The sequence below is a fragment of the Peromyscus eremicus genome, chromosome 1, assembly GCF_949786415.1.
Source record: "Peromyscus eremicus chromosome 1, PerEre_H2_v1, whole genome shotgun sequence".
In the NCBI taxonomy this organism is placed as follows: Eukaryota; Metazoa; Chordata; class Mammalia; order Rodentia; family Cricetidae; genus Peromyscus; species Peromyscus eremicus.
The window spans coordinates 49,446,148-49,466,526 of NC_081416.1; the positions used below are offsets into that span (position 1 = coordinate 49,446,148).

The 20,379-nt window shown below is 40.3% G+C and overlaps 1 protein-coding gene across 1 annotated transcript; it reads left to right on the plus strand.

Annotated features, from left to right (window-relative positions):
• The first annotated feature begins 9,875 nt into the window (after positions 1 to 9,875).
• LOC131897323 (olfactory receptor 4D11) lies at positions 9,876 to 10,808 on the plus strand. Its single transcript, XM_059248188.1, has one exon. It carries the CDS (start codon positions 9,876 to 9,878, stop codon positions 10,806 to 10,808), a length of 933 nt encoding a protein of 310 aa, XP_059104171.1.
• The last annotated feature ends 9,571 nt before the right edge of the window (positions 10,809 to 20,379 follow it).

Sequence of the window (20,379 nt, forward strand, 5' to 3'; positions counted from 1 at the left end):
AGTGTATTCCTCAGCAGTTATGCACATACTGACAAGTAGGCACTCACACACACACACATAAATTAAAAAGGAATTTAAATGTTTAAGCAATAAATAATATGGACAATTAACCAAGAAAGTGTAAACATACATAAATAGTACAAATAATTCTTTATAGGTTAACAGGTATAGTGATGCAAGCTTGTAGTCCCCAGACAAGATCAGAAGTTCAGTGGGGAAGCAAGGGCACAGGCCTTTAATACCAGCACTTGGTAGGCAGAGGCAAATAGATCTCAGAGTTTGAGGCCAGCCTGGTCTACATAGAGAGTCCCAGGCCAGCCAGGGCTACATAGAGAGACTCTGTCTCTACCTTTCTGAGAAGATTAGAAGTTCAATACCAGCCTCAGCTATGTAAAGAGTTCAAGGCCAACTTGGGTCACATGAGATCCTGTCTTTAAAAAATAAACATAAACAATTTACTTTATTTTATTGCATGACTTCCTAAAAATAGCAGAATTTTATGAAAGTACTTCAGACTTTCTATGTGGATTATGAAATATGAGGGAAAGTGAACAGCTGTATTCAGTGTATCAACTTTTTTTATTTATTTACTTATGATATTTACATATTATATATTTATTATGCTGTGAATCTTTTCATTTTTCTGAATATAGATCCTAGTTCTTAAAATTGTTGAGTCTAGAAAAGGTTTCTGTAAGGTATAAATCTCAGTACACAAATTAGTCAAGCCATGTGTTGGGAGGATGCAAGAAATTGCAAAGAGGCCACTGAACCAGATTAGTGGAAACAAGAAGAGATGTGCTAGTTGAGGTCAGAAAGATAATGGGAGCATATGACCAAGTGATTACAACCTGCAGTATAGGCCACTGAAAAGCTCTTGACACTCACATTGAATAAAATGGAAAGTATTTGAAAAGCTTCAAAAAACAAAGTAATGGTGCATATTTTGAAAAAATAGAAGATGCTACCTCTATGAACAGATTGAAGAGGAAAAAAATAATAAGACGATTGGTTACTTCTACAACCAACTAAGAGGTTTCTTCAATCAACCCATGAAATAAATAATGAAGATATAATGTAAAGGAGTAACAGTGGACAAGGCAAGATGCTTGAAAAACTCTAAAGGTCAAGTTTGGTGGGTTTGTTGATGGACCCAGTATGAGTTCCTGCTGTCTGTAAACACTATGAACTTTATTATCCCGTCATTAATTAGCCCACTGAGAGCTTTGCGTTTGCTCCTACATGTTTCCTTCAGATCTAACAATTCCTTCCAGTAGTCTACATTACCCATCAGGAATCCCCTGAGGAGATGAAATTACCTTAGGTCATTAGAAATGCATTTCCCTACAGGAGCTGGACATTACCTTCACTTGAGGTTCCTAGAAAGTATTCATACAGGGAGAAAAACATAAAATAATAAAATTTAACTTTTACATTTATTAATAAGCAATATGCTTAGATGTCAAATCATATAGTGTTATTGTTTTTGTTATTGTTTGGCTATGGATATGTTGCCACTAATTATTATTCATATTTCTGAATTGCTGAAAAAAAAAAAACCTATGTGAGGTCATGTTCCAATGCAAGTAAAGAAGGCAGATCATAGGAAGCCAAGATATTGAAGAGAATTCGAGGAGTCTCAGGCAGATAAGTCATAATTTACTCAATACAGGTGAGGCCAGCACACAGGGGAGTAAGCAGGCAGTCTCCAGTAGGCACATTCCAGGACACATGGGATCATAAAGAGCAGCACACAGGCCCGGAGGAGGTAGGCAAAACAGGCCCACAAACACACAGGCAGACTTGCAAAGGCCAAGGCAGATGAACTGGCCTCTGGCTTCAAGAGAATCTTTATACAAAATCCACACAAAAATGGCATTCTGCCAGAAATACTTACAGACATCACTGTTTACTTTGGTTTTTCCCAGCCATCTGGTATCAGCCATTTGTGTTAACTCATAGCTCCCAATATCCAGCACTAGCCATCTTGACCCCTGCCAGATATGCATATTGATACCAGCATTATGTTTTCTGAACATAAGTGGCCCATTGACTCTCTGCTCCCTACAGCATCATTGGGGTGGGGGGAGGACAAGGAAGGAAGGAAGGATGAAAAAGAGGAAGGGAGGGAGGGAGGAAAGGAGGGAGGGAGGAGGAAATTTCCTTGACGAATGACTACCAGTAGTACTAAAGCAGATACATACAATACACACCTGAAGCACCTTGCCAAAATTCAAGAAAGTTCTCAAAAACAAAACCTAAAGTATGTCAAAGGGACCCAGTAGCCTCTTTAAAGAGTTCCCAATGGCCAAAGTAGAAACAACCCAAACAACAAACTATATATGACACTGTTGGATTATTGTTCAAAGCAGAAAACAAATATCTTTGAGTCCATGCAGATGTAAATATCTGAATATGTAAGTAAATCCAGGGTGCTCATGTGCAGAATTTCAAATAATTTGCAAAGATTTTCCACCCTCAGGGATGTGTGATCTAACTCACAACTCCAAAGGTAAGAGTTAGAGATAATCTCTTTCTGATGTAGGCAAAAGGGTAGCACTGAAAGAAAAGACCTGAAGAAGCCTGAAAAACATCACCTGGATCTGGGATTTTAAGTTAAAAGCATCATTGATCGACTATGGTCACAATGTGTGTGCCCTTTGATATGATTGTGTAAGGATGACGCTACTTTCCCCAAGACTCATCAGTTCCATCTATGAGAAAATAATTATGACACTAACTCAGATTTAAAGACATTCTACAAATGTCTCTAATCCTGACCAGCACTCTTTGATGCGTCTAGCAAAAGAAATCTGAAAAACTGTCTGAGCCTCATAGAGTTGAAAAGACAAGGCCACTAAATGTAATCTGGTATCCTGGATATGATCCAGAGGTAGAAAAGAAATAAGGGAACCTAAATAATGTAAGGACTTTACTTAATAATAATTTTTCAGTATGTGGCCCATTGAATCATGGTGACATTAATGGTGAAATTTTGTGTGAGATATACAAGATTTTCTTGCAGTAAACCTACTCTAAAATTTAAGTTTTTTCTCTTCAAAGTACCTGGCACACTGGAAATCTCAATGAATATTGCTCTTATTTTTGCGTCAAGATGATTCTCAAAGCATTCCATTTCTATCCCTAGGGCTTTAACAATGGGAAGAGGGATGTTGGAGACTGGAGTAATAATGAAAATCAATGTCCTGCTAACTGCCATTAGGAGTGCCTCTTATATTTGTTTATTCAGTTAAGATGGATTGGAGGGCTTGTTGTCTTGAAAGAAACACCTTTAATGAATCATGCAGGTGTAAAGTAAATCGCTGTGTTATTGTGGCTGTGTTACTCCTGAATCTAAACTCTTCTTCAACAAGTATTCTTGCAAAGATAAGGACTCCATCTGGTAACCTGGGACACTGCTGCATCCACTGGCTTTAATTCTGGTTGCAACTGGGAAGTGACAGCTGGATCTGGACTCTGAGTAAAATTCAGAGAGATTTCCAGACATAGAAGGAAATTAAACCATGCAGCCTGGAGGTTGGCTGGGGCCAAAGGAAGGAGAAGCCATGAGGCAGTTCTGTGCTGTTGACCTGCAAGGAAAGCAATTATTGCCAGCAACTAGGGTAAAGGGCCTTAAAACTACAGATTCTGCCAAGCATGGTGGTGCACACATTTAATCCCAGCACTCAGGAGGAAGAGGCAGGCGGATCTCTATGAGTTCCGGGCCAACCTGGTCTACATAGTGAGTTCCAGAATACTCGCAGGGCCACTGTCTAAAAACTTCAGACCCTAAAGGTGACCAAACAATCAAGATAGATAGCGAATGGAATCATGTTTGTTACTGTGCAGCCATCTTGCTATCATGCTGTATTAATTTTTCTTAGTCTGAGTAGTCCCTCTTGCAGAGTATTTGTTCACACTGTAATGATGCGTCTTTGCCAAGACACCTTCTGATCAGTTTAATAAAGAGCTGAACGTCCAATAGGAAGAGGTTAGGTGGGGCTTCCAGAGACAGAGAGGACTCTGGGAAGAAAAAAGGCAGAGTGGCCAGCCAGACATGCAGAGGAGACAGAAGGTGCAAGATGGAAGAGAGGTAATGCCACATTGGCAGAACATAGATTTAAAAATATGGGTTAATTTAAGTTATAAGAGCTAGTTGAGATAAGCCAAAACTAAAGGCCAAGCATTCATAATTAATAAGTCTCTGGGTCATAATTTGCAGACTGGCAGTGGAAAGATAGTCCAACAAGAAAGCTTGCTATAGTTGGCACCCAACATCTGGCCCATAAATCCACATAAAGCCTGAGAAGGCTTTCTGGCAACGAGGTCTCTCAGGTAGGTTCAGTGCTTGCGACATATAGAGGTGCAGCTATTTTAAGAGGCCCTGCTACCGAGCACTTGAATGGGGTTTATGAGCAGTGGGCAGCACACTTCTCAGTGACGGGAGATTAGGTAGAAACGTCTACTGCAACGTGGACCCAGAAACTTCCCAGAGCTGGGGTGGTAAGCATGGCTCCCACGGGTACTGACAGCATGAGGCTGGGGCTCTTTAGGAGCCGAGCAAGCGGGGAGGAGCCAGCCACCAGACGCCATGTACTAAGCAGAGCTACACTGTGGAGCACCTAGCAGCCACTTAGCAGCTTAAGGTTTGGCTCCATGGTCAGAGGAGGCTGCAGACACACAAAAAGTCAGGTCCAGACCGAGAAAGCCTCTAAACAGATACAATGTGTTTGAATATGCTTAGGTGCTGAAGAAGAAAAAGGAAATGAGTATAGACAGTTATAGAAAACAATAAATAGTTTAAAAAAATAAAGTCTAAAAAAAAATAATGTAAAAAGATTAAGCCACATAAAGATGGGAAATACACAAGGCATCTGGATCCTGTATAGCTCTCTGTTGACTCTGAGTTTTTTAAATGCTAATGAACAAAAAGCAATAGCTGCTGAGAGACACTGAATTATGGAAACTGTTAAATTAAACCAACCTATATATTTTTAAAATGTCAACTTCAAAATGAAAGTCAGAAAATATGTTGTATTGGGGGAGAGTTTATGCCTTTGTTTCCACAGGAAACAAAACATTATAGTTCTCTTCAAAATTAACAAATATCAGATTTGATTGGAGGAGACCTCCTGAAAATCTTGGCTACAGACATGAAAAGAGAAACCAAGAAATACCACAGGACAGGTGATGTATATGCTGATCTCTCTACTATGGGAACAGTTCTGAGACTGGATGAGACATGATAAATTTTGTTGGCTACAGAGTCCTCATGACTTATTATTACATGCCATCTTTTCATATGGCATGGATAGAGGTTTGGTTATAAAGTCCTAATGGACTTACAAAGTTGACAGATGTCTTTTACCTTCCCAAACATAAAACAAAAACCACACATTCCATACTTGTATTAATACAGATATATATGTTACCTTTAAAAGTTTATGTATTTTTAGAAAAAAAAAAAGACCAGACACCAATGAAGATAAGTAGCCCAGGTGATCCAGCCTCTCAAAATGCCTCTGTTACAATTTCCTCAAAATTCTGCATCCAGAACAACTTCAAAGCTGCTAGCTGAGATGGTCCAGCCTCACAAACTATCCAGCCAAGACTTGCTGAGTAACATCTTAATTACTCCCACTGAAATGACCTCATCAGTAGCAGAACTTTTCCACAGTCACATCAAGTACAATCCCTCTGATAATTCTCACATTTGTTCTGGGACTTAGAAGTCAACAAATATGATGAACACAGTGTGGAAGAGCCAAGAAAACATCATTCTTGGAGTCTGCCCTTTGTCACATCAATAAAAGGAGAGGCCACTGAAATCAGTGGCCTTCACAAGAGAACCTTCTGAAGCCAAACAATCTCCAAGGTTCACGTGAACACTTCTTAGGATGCTGGAGTTCTTAGGAAAGATGCTGGAGTTCTTAGGAAAGTGATGGAATTCTAAAGCTCTGAGAGCCTGTGGGATGCTGTGTGTACAAACAGAGGTGAGAAGGTAAGAGTGAGATATGTTAAAATGTGAATGTAATCATCCAAACATTGTGTGTACAAAAGATCCTACATTTCAGAGAACATCCCATAGCAAATAACACAGATTAGAATTATTTACAGAGAGGACACTGAAATGAGACACATTTCCCCTGGTTCAGAATGTGGGAAAAGGCATTCTTTGTTACAAGAAACTTCTCAAGCTGTATTGAGTTTCTTTTTTCTTTTTCTTTTTCTTTTTTTTTTTTTTTTTTTTTTTTTTTTTTTTTTTTGAGACAGGGTTTCTCTGTGTAACAGCCCTAGCTGTTGTGGGACTAGCTCTGGAGATTTTTTTCCTCGAGCTTTTTTTTTTTTTCTGTTGATATAGGTGGATCTCCTCTGACTGAAATCTACAGAGGTAATTCTTATACAAATAATAATGATGTACTTCAAACCTTCAAACAATTTGAAAGACTAATACAAGGAGCCAGAGAGATGGCTCAACAGGTAAAGGCACTTCCTGTGCAAGCCTGAAGATTCAAGTTCAATCCCTGGAACCCACAAAGTTGTCTCCTGGCCTCCACAAGTTGCGGTGCTCACACACACAACAACAACAAGCAAGTAAATATTTAAAATTAAAAATAAATTTTAAAAGACTAGTAAAGTAACACTTATAACCCTTTCTTAAAATTTGCAAAGAGAAAAATTGTTATAGCAATGATTTCTTTCCCTATACCTACCTTCCAATACCTTTGTGTTCAAACCATTTCTTCCTAGACAAAACTCCAGTTCACAAGCAGCTTTCAGTACCCAAACTGTCCCCTTACCCACCTTCTTCCCATCCCCATGGACCCCAATATAGTCATCACCTTCATGCGGCTGTTCTAAACCCTTTAGTGAAAAATCCTCCTTTTCTCACACATAGTGTCTCATCTATTTTAAGGCAACCCCTTCACTCCCAAATGACTGTTAGGTTTTAATTATTTTCTCGATGTGTATAGATTATATTCCTTTTCTCAAACAACTCTGCCAAAGCTCCATCAATATATGCCAAATAATTAAGTAGAAATTAAAAAAAAATCACAAGATGGAGCCGAAGTTAGAGGAGGTTTAAAAAAATCTGGTTTCTGAAAATAAAACTTAACTCCTTAATCTGAGTTACGGCCTGCCTTCTTGCTTCCCACAGACCATCGTGTGCTGTGTAGATGGGGGTCAGAATGGAAGGTTTTGATGGCTAAGTTGGTCTCCCTAACATCTCTGTTAACTGTTCAGAGTTGGTGTTTTCAGTGACCCTCTCTCTTAAGGCAAGAATGTACAGTTCAGTTACCACTTAGCTGATCTAAGTTAATCAGCATAGCTTGTACTAGGTAACCAGCCTGTATGTGAAAACCTTTACATATTACTCTAATCCCCACAACTTCCCTTCACCATGATCTGCATGCCACAGAAGTGGAGGCTCAGTGAGGCCACATACTTGCCTGTCTCTCACAGACAAAACTTAATGGCTCTTGCTCCAGATGCCCTACTGAACAACTTCCGGTCTGCTTAGAAGGTGCCAGATAAGAAGCCAAACTAAGCATGTTTTCTTTTGACATGTAACACGCACCCCATTCTGCAACATTCACCGCCTCTGAAAGAAGGGTACGTCCTAACTTCCTTAAGAGTATGTGTTCTGATAAAGTTGTTTTAGGATATCCTGAGAAATACACAGTTCCTCTAAGACATTGGTATGCTTGAAGAACCTATACATGTGTGAGTGGTTAACACAGTTTTTCTTTAACACACACATAATCACATTTCCTACTAATTAGGTATGCTTTAAATGCTGGTGTCTTGTGTGAATTAATTCAGTTAGTCCTCACGAAAATGATGCAAAGAAGGTATCACTGCTGGCAAGTGACAAATGTAGAGTCTGAGGCCAGATGAATAAAGTATCTTGGTTGTGTTATGACAGTAAGTGTCTCACTGTAGCCATCAGTGTGGTGTGGGAATGTCCCACCTCTCAATTAGGACACTTTGGGCAGTTTGTTTTCAGTCCTCCAAATTAAATTGGCTTTAGAGAATATTATATAAAAGAGAAAAAACTTGAAGGGAAAGTGAGTTATATGGAAACAAAAATCTTCATTGGAACTGAAAAACATACTCCAAAATGGAAGGAAAATGTGACTTTTGCCTCTCTTTCTTCCTTCCTTCCTTCCTTCCTTCCTTCCTTCCTTCCTTCCTTCCTCCTTTTTTCTTTCTTCCTTTCTTTCTTTTTTTATAGTAAGAGGAAAGTAGAGATAAATTTAGAAGAAAGAAATTGAGGACCATTACAAGATTTCCTCAAATAAAAAAGAAAGGAACTAAAAAAGCAAAACAATTGTATGGTAAGCATATATTCTATATTTCAAGAAAATACCCAACTGTTTTCAAAGGTAGTTTTACCATTTCACATTCCCACCGCCATTTCAACCCACTCCTGATATATCAGTCTTTTCCGCGTTAGTCACTCTAGTGGATGTGTATCGCTTTTTATTTATACCATGATTTCATTCACACTGTAGTTTTAACTCACTTTTTTTTAAACAGGGTCTCATTCTGTAGCCCTAGGTAGCTTGGAACATTGTGTGTCTCAAACTCATTGACATGTGCCTGCCACTGCTTCCACGTGCTGGGATGAAAGGCATGCACCACCATACTCCTCTCATTTGTCCTATTTTTTAAATTGGGTTGGTTGATTTCCTACTCATGAATTTTAAGAATTATAGCCATTCCATTCCTAGCTACTTCCCTAAGAGAACTGGAAGCATATTTACCTAGGGCCATACAGCCCATAGCAGCTGTCTGTATAACAGTCAAAAAAAAAAAAAAACTAGACCAGAAATGTTCATCAAGTAAATCCTTAAATACACTGTTAAAATAAAATTTAAAAAAAAAAAACAGCAGTGTGCACAAACCATGGGTGAGTTTCATGAGTGAAAGAAGTCAAAAAAAAAATGGGTACAAATAGTGGATTCAATTTACAGAATATTCTAGATAAGGCAAACTCATGTATAACAGCAGAGCACAGTGCTTGAAATGAGACAGCCACTGGTTATAGGAAGGTCACAAAGTCTCCTTTGGCGGGCTGCATATGTTCACTGTCTTCGCTGTTGTGATCAGGACATGCCAATATGCATAGGTCAAAGCTTAACAGGACGCACACCTCAAATATGTGCAGCCACTGTGCAGCAGTGACAGACCAAGAAATAACATAGTTTTCCCCTAGCTGCGGAGCCACTCTGCCACATAAGGTAACTGGAAATAAAGTTATAAGTAACGAATTGCTCCTAAGAAAAAGAACAATAGAGGAGAACAATGACCTTAATTTTTTCTAATTTGTCGTGGAATGAAATTCAGGATTAATTCCTGTAGAATTCAACTCGAAGGGCATTGTTTGGCAATTGTTCTATTTAATTGGAGTATCCAATCTAGAAAAAAATTCTTATAAGATATAAAATGTTATAATTGTACCAAATAGTCACTGCTTTATTACACACACACACAAAAAAAAAATCTACTCTATATCTCTCATACTACAAATACTTCATATCTGAACACTCATCATCTACCTCATTTTGCCTTGAATACTCACAGCGTATATAATTAGAACATTGCCTTTATACATTCTAAAAGTGTTTGTGATTTACAGATGAAAACAATTAAATGCATGCTTGTGTAATAAAATGTCATTCAGGACATATTACAGTGACAATTACAATAACCCTGAAATAGCAAACAAACCATGTGACAATGACACCTTGTGAGCTCTCAATTCGGATATTCGCCTCTAAGAATCTGAATTTAGTAAGAAAAAGATAACACTTGCTGAAATAATATTCCTAATTTTTCCAAGATGTACAAGAAAGAAAAATCATGATTCAATGGAGTTGCGAAACGACACCAGAGTAAAAGAATTTATATTTCTGGGTCTTACTCAATCCCAACACCTGAGCCTGGTCTTATTCCTTGTTTTGTGTTTTGTGTATGTGACAACTCTGCTGGGGAATCTCCTCATCATGATCACCGTGACCTTTGAGTCCCGTCTCCACACACCCATGTACTTCCTGCTCCGAAACCTTGCCATCCTAGATATCTGCTTCTCCTCCATCACAGCCCCTAAGGTCTTGGTGGACCTTCTATCAAAGAAAAAGACCATTTCCTACACCAAGTGCATGACACAGATCTTTTTCTTCCACCTGCTTGGTGGGGCAGACATTTTCTCCCTCTCTGTGATGGCATTTGATCGTTACATGGCAATCTCCAAGCCCCTTCACTATGTGACTATCATGAGTAGTAGGCGGTGCACAGCCCTCATCGCGGCCTCCTGGGTAGGTGGCTTTGTCCACTCCATTGTGCAGATAGCCCTCTTGCTCCCACTCCCCTTTTGTGGACCCAATGTTCTCGATACTTTCTACTGTGATGTTCCACAGGTTCTCAAACTTGCCTGCACTGACACTTTTACTCTTGAGCTCCTGATGATCTCAAACAATGGCCTGGTCACTACCCTGTGGTTTATCTTCCTGCTGGTGTCCTACATGGTCATCCTGATGATGTTAAGGTCTCAGGCAGGGGAGGACAGGAGGAAAGCCATCTCCACCTGCACCTCCCATATCACTGTGGTCACCCTACATTTTGTACCCTGCATCTATGTCTATGCCCGGCCCTTCACTGCCTTCCCCACAGATAAAGCCATCTCTGTCACGTTCACAGTCATCTCTCCTCTGCTCAACCCCTTGATCTACACTCTGAGGAACCAGGAGATGAAGTCAGCCATGAGGAGACTAAAGAGAAGGCTCATACCTCCTGAAAAGTAATAGAAAAAGAAACCCCAACTCTTGTCACCAAGAACTCTTTTCATTATATTTTCTGTACTTTCATATACTCAAATAACTGTCAATTAACCAACTACACTTTCTAGGAAACGATTTGATTTTCTGCTTATATTAATAGTAACTAATAACACAAATTTCTATATGGTACAAAGTAAATAGTCTTACAGGATTGGACTGATTAATTTATTTGTTGTTTAGTTGGTTGGTTTTGAGACAAGATCCCTGTAGTCCTGGCTGGCCTTGAACTCATAGAGATGCACATGTTTCTGCCTCCCAAGTGCTGGGATTAAAGGCATGAGCCACCAGGCTTGGCCTATTTTCTTCTTTTTTTAAAGAATTATTTGTTTTATTATTATGCATAAGGATGGTTTGTCAAGATATATATATACACACATACATATATATTCATCACGTGCATGCATAATGTCTATGGAGGCTAGAAGAGGGCATTGGGTCCCCTAGAACTAGAGTTACAGATGGTTGTACGCTGCTATGTGAGTATGAGAAACCAAACCAGGGTTTCCTGCAAGAGCAAGCAAATACTCTTAACTAGTGAGCCATCTCTCCAGTCCCTGATTAATATGTTTTCAATCTAAGACCAAAGTTACAGTCTGTCAACTAAAACAACTATGTCATTAAGCTCAACTCCTTTTGCAAAAGGCAAGGAGTTAGAGCCATTGGCTTTGCCTGTAACCCCAGTACTTAGAATGTGGAGGGAGAGGGTCAGGAAGTCAAGGCCAGTTTGAAGCCACCCTGGGCTCTATGAGAACCTATCTCAAAACACTAAGCCATAAAAAGAAGGGGAGGGAGACAATCCAGAGATAAAAAGTTATTTTTTCAAGGTCTTTAGTCAAGTTAGGCACAGAAACATCTTGAACAGCCAACTCATCGCTTTTCTCTCACATGATTTTAAGTTCTTACGGTATTGAGTCTGCTATACAAAGCTTATTCCTGTTCTAGAAGGGTCTCATGCTTAGTGCCTGAGGTCCACATTCATGGTGTGGCTGGCTTATCACAGGTTAGGAAATTTGTTTCTGCTTAGTTAAACTCTTAGTGGACTTGGGCTTGTGAGGACATTCCCAGATCATGATGATTACTCTCCTAAATTCCTGTCATGAATGAAGCTTGACAAGAGATCTCATCATGACCTAAAGGTGTTTATGATAATACAGAATATGACTTGCCAGTTTGAAATTCTTGTGATGATTTTTTTAAACAGGAGCAGACCCGTGAGGACCCCATACAGGGACTAATCCATCCCCAACATCCAAATGACTTTTCAGTTGTGGACTTACTGGGTCAATCTCAGGTTGATTTCATTATTCACATTTCCTGCTAATGTGGGGTGGAAAGGGATGTGAATAGGAGAGACAAGGAGATCAGGAGAGAGAGAGAGAAAGAGAAGATAAAACTCACATATGTCTGTTTTTTTAATCTGTTGGTATTTATGGAAAGGCCATATAGACTGGTGTCATTGTCTGGGAACATAGTGAAGCCAGGCAGCTGAAAGCGCTACCTTCAATGTTATACAGACATAGACAGCAGTCATTTATCTGCCACCTGCCAGTTCTGAGATCTTGAACAAGTTATGTCTTCTCTCCAAAGGTCACTCACTGCTCACTTACATGACAGTAATTATAATACTCATCTCATAGTGTCTTAAGGTTCAAATGAGATTGCATTTATGAAACATAACGGCTGCCACAAAGTTAATCTTTAGTAATAGGCAAATGTCACTATTATAACATCTCTATTTATTTCCCTAACAAGCTTCCTTCCTCCCAACACACACACACACACACACACACACACACACACACACACACACACATTGACGTGTCACTCTGCTATATGTTATTCTTCCACCTTATTGAAGAAACAGACGGAATAGAAAGAATTGGAAAGTATACTGAATTCAAAAATCTATATCATCTTTCAATTACCAACTCTCTATCATTAAAACATGATAATAGGCTTGCTTGTCATTTATGAAGCTCCAACAGACACCCTAATGGGTTGTAGAGATGGCTCAGTGGTTAAGAGCCCTTGTTGCTCTTGCAAAACACCCAAGTTCAGTTCCCAGCACCCACATGGTGGCTCACAACCATCTGTAACTCTAGACCAAAGGAATCTGATGCCTTCTTCTGACCTCCATGGGCACTGAACATGAGTGTGGTACATATGCATATATGTAGGCAAATGAAAAGTAAATTAAAAATACATTTATATATTTATATATACAAGAAAAGTAAAATAAATATATCTTTTAAAGAGATACCCTGAAGCTGATGAATGATACATCACAGGAGAAAGTTGTATCTTTAAAAATCTATGAATTATAGATAAACCCTCGGCACTGGGGGACTCAATAAGTACACCACTTACCCTGCAAGTGGGTGGATTTGTAACCTCAGATCTGGGGAGACAGAGACAGGAAGGTCTCTGGGGATCACTGACCAACCATTCTGGCCTAATTGATGATCTCCAGCCGGATAAGAAACCTGTCTTAAAAGACGTGGATGGGAATGTCATTTGAGAGCACATAGGAGAGAACCAAGCCCAAGAAAAGTCCTCCAAAGCATGGAGAGTGTGGAAGACACACTTGATGTGTCTCCCCACTGGATTTCTCTTGGCTCCATAAATATTTAAGATGGTTAGGAAAGAGTCTCAAGTGTCTGCTGGTGTCCATCATCTGATAGACCCCATCTAAATTTTTACACTATTTTTTAACTAACCTTAAGCATAGAAATGCTAGGAACAATTCACGCTGCCAAATCACTGATCTTAGGGTCCTGTTCCTTTACCCTAGTACCTTTGGTCTCTAGAGGAGCCCTGGCTGGACTGGAACTCATAGACCAAGCTGGATTTAAACTCGCAGAGCTCCACCTGCCTCTGCCTCCCAAGTGCTAGGATTAAATGTGTGTGACACCACATCTGGCCCCCAGGCTTTCTTTATGAGAGTGCACACCATAGAACCCTGACTGCCTTTTCACATCAATGCATCCTTTATTTCCCTATCGATCTCTTGCAATTCACTCAAATCATGTCTGTGTTAGAATCTGACGGCACAGAAATCTAAACATCTGAGTCGTTATATCTCAGAGTACAGTCCCAAGAAACCAGGAATCCTGAAACCCTGCCATATGTTTATCTCTGGTGACATCCATGAACCATGTATATGCACGCAATGTCACCCGAGTTAGTGCCGTAGGAAATAGTCATTTCACCTGATAGTACAACTATTTGTTGGGATAATGTAAATATCCGTTTGAACTGCATTATTTTTTTCATTTAAACTAGAGGTGTGTTTTTACCTGTTCCACTGAAATATTTTCATCAAATAAAAGTATTTGTATTCTCAGTGTACAGTGTGGAATATATTGTAGTGATTTACGCCCCCTCAGTCAAATGTTGTAATGATCAACACCTCTGAGTGCCCATAAAAAAAGAAATATATATTTATTTATGAAGTAGGTAACTTGATGAATATCAAAACCTGTCACCCACTGCCTCCCTAGATCCTGAGTGAATTGTGAATCTCATCGATGTCAACTGCACATACTGCTTTAAAAAGAAACTGAGCATGTGAATCTACATAATCCTGCTCAGAGAACTGCAGCCACAGAGCTCTCTTTTGCCATCACTACACTCTTCGTTTAGTTCCATTTCCCAGCTGATTTTAGGCAAAGTAAATTTTGACCAAGAGAGAGACCGCAGTCCTTGCTGTGGCTTAATGCAACGTTTTCTCCCTGAAGCAAAGAAAACTGTCTCCTGTGCTTCCTCTGGAGGAAAGTCCACATCCCAAAGGAGCACTGACACAACGTGTGTGTGTGTGTGTGTGTGTGTGTGTGTGTGTCTGTGTGTGTCTGTGTCTGTGTCTGTGTCTGTGTGTGTGTGTGTGTGTGTGTGTGTGTGTGTGTGTGTACAAAGTGGCAGGAGGAAGGGAGGAGCTGCTGACATTTTAATGATTCCCACGGCAGTTTCATTGTATTAGCCGCACTGCTTGCACATTGATCCCCAGTAATGTTCCCTTTGCTGCTCCCTATAATGAGTTTGTGGCTGAGGGACTAGAACAGGTGGCCCAGTCACTGCAAAGCAGGACAGCAGAACCAGAACCTTGTGATTCCCTGAGGCTGCTCACTGACCCATCCTATTCCCCAGCCCCCCTACACCCCACACCCCACATCTACCTTGCCCCTACCCCCAACCCCCACACCCACACCCCCCAGTTTAAAAGAAGATAAAATCAGTAGCCTTGAGACAGGCAGGCTTGGTGTTATATGGAGAATTTCCAGAAAACATACTTCTAAGATTCAATATGGAGCATTGTAAAATATTGTAAGGTCAGTTTCCCACTTGGCAATTAAACTAGCAATGAATTTCCAAAACTGATATCTATTTATGTTGGATTTTCAGAAATGCTACAAGTGTGTAGAATACTCCAAACAAAGCAAGACTCTTAGAGAAAAAAAAAAAAAGAAGTGGTAGATTCTCACCTTGAGGAAGACGGAAATTGGAACTTATTCAGCACAGAATAAAGCTGTCCCACATCTGTCTCTGTAGGACTTTGAGGCAGTGGTTCCTGAGCTTCGTATGTGGAGTCTAATCAGCTTCTTTCTTGGTCAGGAATGGAGTTTAGGAGCCTTGAGCAACAAGTTTTTATTGTATTGGGGATCAAACCCAAAGCCTTGCACATAGTAGGCAAGAACTTTACCACTGAGCCAAATCCTTAGTCCACATAAGGTACGTTAGTGACTCATTTATCTGTATGAGCACCCTTGCCACTGATGATGAATACTACTCCTAAAGCTTTAGGGTTCAATGAAGAGGAGGGTGCTTGCATGATCCTGAGACAGCTCAGTTGGTAAAGGCTTTTGCCAGCAAGCCTGACAATCTGAGTTCAGTCCCACAGACCTCCATGATGGAAGGATAGAACTGACTTCTGAGACTTGTCCTCTGACCTCCACATGTGAGCTGAGGCACATGGACATGAGCAAATGCACACAATAAACAAACAAATGAATAAATAAACTGTACATTTTTAAAAAGTAAAATACTTTCAACATTGACAAGAAGAAAAATCTCAACATAAAGGACATTTTAGAACATGAACTCACAGCAGACAGTGAGATACACTTTGCTCAGTGGGATGCTGGGGCAGAGGGGAGCTCTTAGTTTGCAGGTTCAAGTCCATGATGTTTGTTGAGATTGTTCCCAGCTCATGCTCGGCCATGGGCCACAGGATGGTTTTTAATACAGTTTCAAGAGCCCAGTTTTGGAAGAATTAGGAAATTACAGTTCTTCACCAATTCTTGTCAGAGTTAGAGTTTCTATTGCTGCGATGAAACACCAGTACCAAAAGCAACTAGGGGAGGAAAGGGTTTATTTGGCTTATGCTTCCACATCACAGTTCATCACTGAAGGAAGTCAGGACAGGAACTCCAACAGGGCAGGAACCTGGAGGCAGGAGCTAATGCAGAGGCCATGGAGGAGTGCTGCTTACTGGCTTCATCCTCTTGACTTGTTCAGCTTGCCTTCTTGTAGAACCCAGGAGCACCAGTCCAGGGGCGGCCCCACGCACAATTGTCTGGGCCCTCCCCCAGCAAACACCAATTTTAAAAATGCCCTCCAGGGGGACTGGACCTGCCTGGACTGAGTCTACCAGGTTGATCTCAGTCCGCGGGGGAAGCTTTGCCCTAGAAGAGGTGGGAATGGGGGGTGGGCTGGGGGGAAGGTGAGGGGGTGGGAGTGGGGGAGAACAAGGGAATCTGTGGCTGATATGTAGAACTGAATTGTATTGCGAAATAAAAAATTTTTTAAAAAATGCCCTCCAGGCTTGCCTACAGCCTGATCTTAGGGAGGCCCTTTCTCAGTTGAGGTTTCCTTCTCTCTGATGAGTTCAGCTTCTGTCAAGGTGGCATAAAACTAGCCAGCCCAGTTCCCTTGCCCCCTTTCCATTTTGTCGGTCTTTCAATGCAATGTGCAAAATCCTATGCTTTGAAGATATCTTTCCCACTCTGTTAAAAGCCATCTTTTAACAGCCCTCACTAGATCAGTTGTTTGCAAAGGGAGCTCATGACTGAAGCAGAGTCATTCGGAACCCATTTCTGTGCTTTGCCATGGCATGTGAAGAAGTCGGGACAGACTACAGAGTCTGAATTTTGACGCTGTTGTTCGTTCCCCCGTGGCTAGCACCTCTGACATCCTCCCCTGCTAAGTCACTGCCAGCCTTGCCTCTCACGATGTTCAGGCTTCCAGCACCTCAGGCTTCTCACACAGCATACTACTTTGATTTGATGTACAAGTAAGCTTCCTGAATCTTTCTTTTACAGCAATTTCAGAGTGGGTGTGGGGACAGTTAACACTCAGAAGAGTTCTAGTCGAGGTTAAGAGCATTTGGCTTTGAAATAAGACAGAACTTGACTGGAGATAAGCTCCTGCAGACTTTGAGACATTGGTCAACTAGTTAATCTTCTCATGCCTGCTTTCTCAACTATAAAACCGATATGAAAACATCAAGGTATAATATCACATGAATAGTGCAGGTTTTGGAAGAGATAAAGTGGCACAGCATATAAGAATGAGTCCAGGGGCTGGAGAAATGAATCGGCAGTTTAGAGCACATGTTGCCCTTACAGAGAATCCAGGTTTGATTCCAGCACCCACATAATGGCTCACAACCATCTGTAACTACAGTTTCAGGAGAGCTGATGTCCTCTTCAGGCCTCCTTGGAGGAGGCACTTGTGTAGTGCACATAAATATATACAATCAAAACACTCATACATATAAATAAATCTAAACAAATTTTTTCATGTCATAAATGTTCACTAAAAGAAAGCAAAAAAAATTATCAAAGCAGAATTCTTCCAGTGAGTATGTACTCTGGTGTTTTGAGTATTTACCTTAGCTTGATCTCTAAGTACAAAAAAATGAACAAACAAACAAACAAACAAACAAATGGCTGGGCAGTGGTGGCACACACCTTTAAAGTTCCAGGCCAGCCTGGTCTACAAAATGAGTTGCAGAAAAAAAAATGATACAGAGGGTATCCAGAGCCAGCACACACCTTTAATCCCAGCACTTGGGAGGCAGAGGCTGGTGCTTCTGGAGTTCAAGGACAGCCAGAGCTAAAGAAATACCTCACCGAGGAAATAGCTACATGTTCACTACCTTTTTGTGAGACAAGGTCTCACTGTGTACTCCTGGCTGGTCTAAAACTCACAAAGATCCTCCTAACGCTGCCTCCCAAGTGTTACACGTTTATTAGTTTTAACTTTTTCCTGAAATAGAGTCCACTTACATATAGAAAAATGCACTTATACGCACAGTCCAATAAATTTTTACACAAATTGAAAATGTCTTTGTAATAAGCATCATGTTACCAAGACACTTTATCAACACCTTAGGATTCTCCTTCAAGCTCCCTTCAATTGTGTCTACATTAATAAAACAAAAGAATGTTTACTCTTTGGTACATAGGCTATTTAGGAAAACAGTGTCTGAGAAATTCAATTATACTATTACAAATAATGTGAATCATTCTTGTTGCTGTGAAGTATTGTATAAGTTTAACACTATCTTTTCTGTTATCAGTGGAGGGTTATGTGTTCTTTGATGGTTTGAGGAAGTTGTAAAGAGTGCTGCTATGAACACCTTTGCAGATATCACCAGGTAGACATAAAATACAAAGACATAGATCCCTACAATATAGCATGTAGAGATATATATCACATATGTGTGTATATACAGGCAGACTTATGTAATTAAGCAGAAAAGTGGGTATATCAATCTCACAATACCACTTGCACTGTATAAGGATTCCAGTAATCCCAAACCTCCACCTTCACTTGGTATTTTTCCTTTGATTTATTATTGTTACATTTTTTAATAATTTTCTTTCATCTTTCTCATTCTAGTCTTTCTGATTATGGGGGTGTACTGATTCGTTGTAATTTTAATCTATGATTCTATGCTAATAAAATTGAACTGGTATTTGGACACCCTCTCTTATAAAGAGTCCTTGTCTCCTACATTGAATTGAGTTAGTGACAGACTCTACCTGCTTAATGACTGAGTCAAAATTCTGGGTAATCTTTCAGGTAATAGCTGCATCCTAAATTGTAATGACCATTCTGTGGAATAATCCTTCTGTATACTGTGTGAATACATACAAAATGGGATAGAGGTAAAAGCCACGAGCCTCAGGGCAGCAATAGATTAATAGAAATGGGTTAAATTGTAAAAGCTAGTTAGTAACAAGCCTGAGCTATTGGCTGAAGATTTACAATTAATGTTAAGTCTCAAAGTCAGTTATGTGGGAAGTAGCTGCCGGTTATTTGGGAGCAGGTGATTGGGGGGGAAAAAACTCCATCTATATCACAGAGCATGCATTTAAAAAATAATTTTTGTCAGCATACTGGCACACACCTTTAATCCCAGCACTTGGGAGGCAGTAGCAGACAGATCTCTAAGTTCCTAAATTCAAGGCCAGAGCTGGGTCTACAAAGCAAATTTTTGGATAGCCAGGGCTACACAGAGAAAAGAAATCCTGCAAAGAATAAGAGGAAGAAGAAGAAAGAGGAGAAGGAGGAGGTGGAGGAGGAGGAAAAGAGGAAGGAAGGGGGAGAGGGAGAAGAAAAGGAGGAGGAGAAGGGGGAGGAGGAAGAGGAGGAGGAAGAGGAGAAGAAGAAGAAGAAGAAGAAGAAGAAGAAGAAGAAGAAGAAGAAGAAGAAGAAGAAGAAGAAGAAGAAGAAGTTCAAATCAACATGCCACTGAAAAGACAGCACTAGACTTTGAACCATGTTATTTAGTCATTATACTGTTATTCTTCCAGAGATGCACTTGAAAAGGAATATAATTTCCCTGTTCTTCAGGGAAATTATACCACAGTGAAAGAATTTATCTTCCTGGAGATTGTTGAATCCCAGGAGCTGAGCTAGATCTTATCCGTCTGGCTTCTGGTGTGACAGCTATCACAGGAAACCTCAGCACCATCACCATCACCATGAATCTCTCACATTCCCATGAACTTCCTGCTCCACAGTCTGTTTGTGACATCTGCTTTCCTTCATCACACTTCCTGATCAGTGTGTCAGGGAGAAAACCATTTCCTAAAATGATTGTTACCCAGATGCTCTTCCGTTTTCTTCCAGCTCCCTCAAAAGAAGCCTTAACTAGAGATGGACTTCCATGAACTGCTCTCCTAGCCCACCTCTATTAAATTGCCCTTTTGTTTATTTGGTCATATATTCTTTGATCATCTCTCCTGATGATAAAGAGCTCACAAGTTCTAAAAGAAAATGTGATAAATTGTTGCAAAATATGAAAGAAATCTGAAAGCAATTTAATCGGGAATATTTGCAAAGGAAAGAGGTGATAGAGCATGTCAGCAAAACACAGGGAAGTGTTTAGTTCCTGGTCTCAAAGATCCGATCATCTGAGGAGTCTTGAGTTGGACATGAGCAATCTATCAAGTGAGAGACACTCTCTGAAAACGTAAGGTGGAGAGCAATCAGTGGAAGATACCCAAGTGCAACCTCTGGCCTCCACACC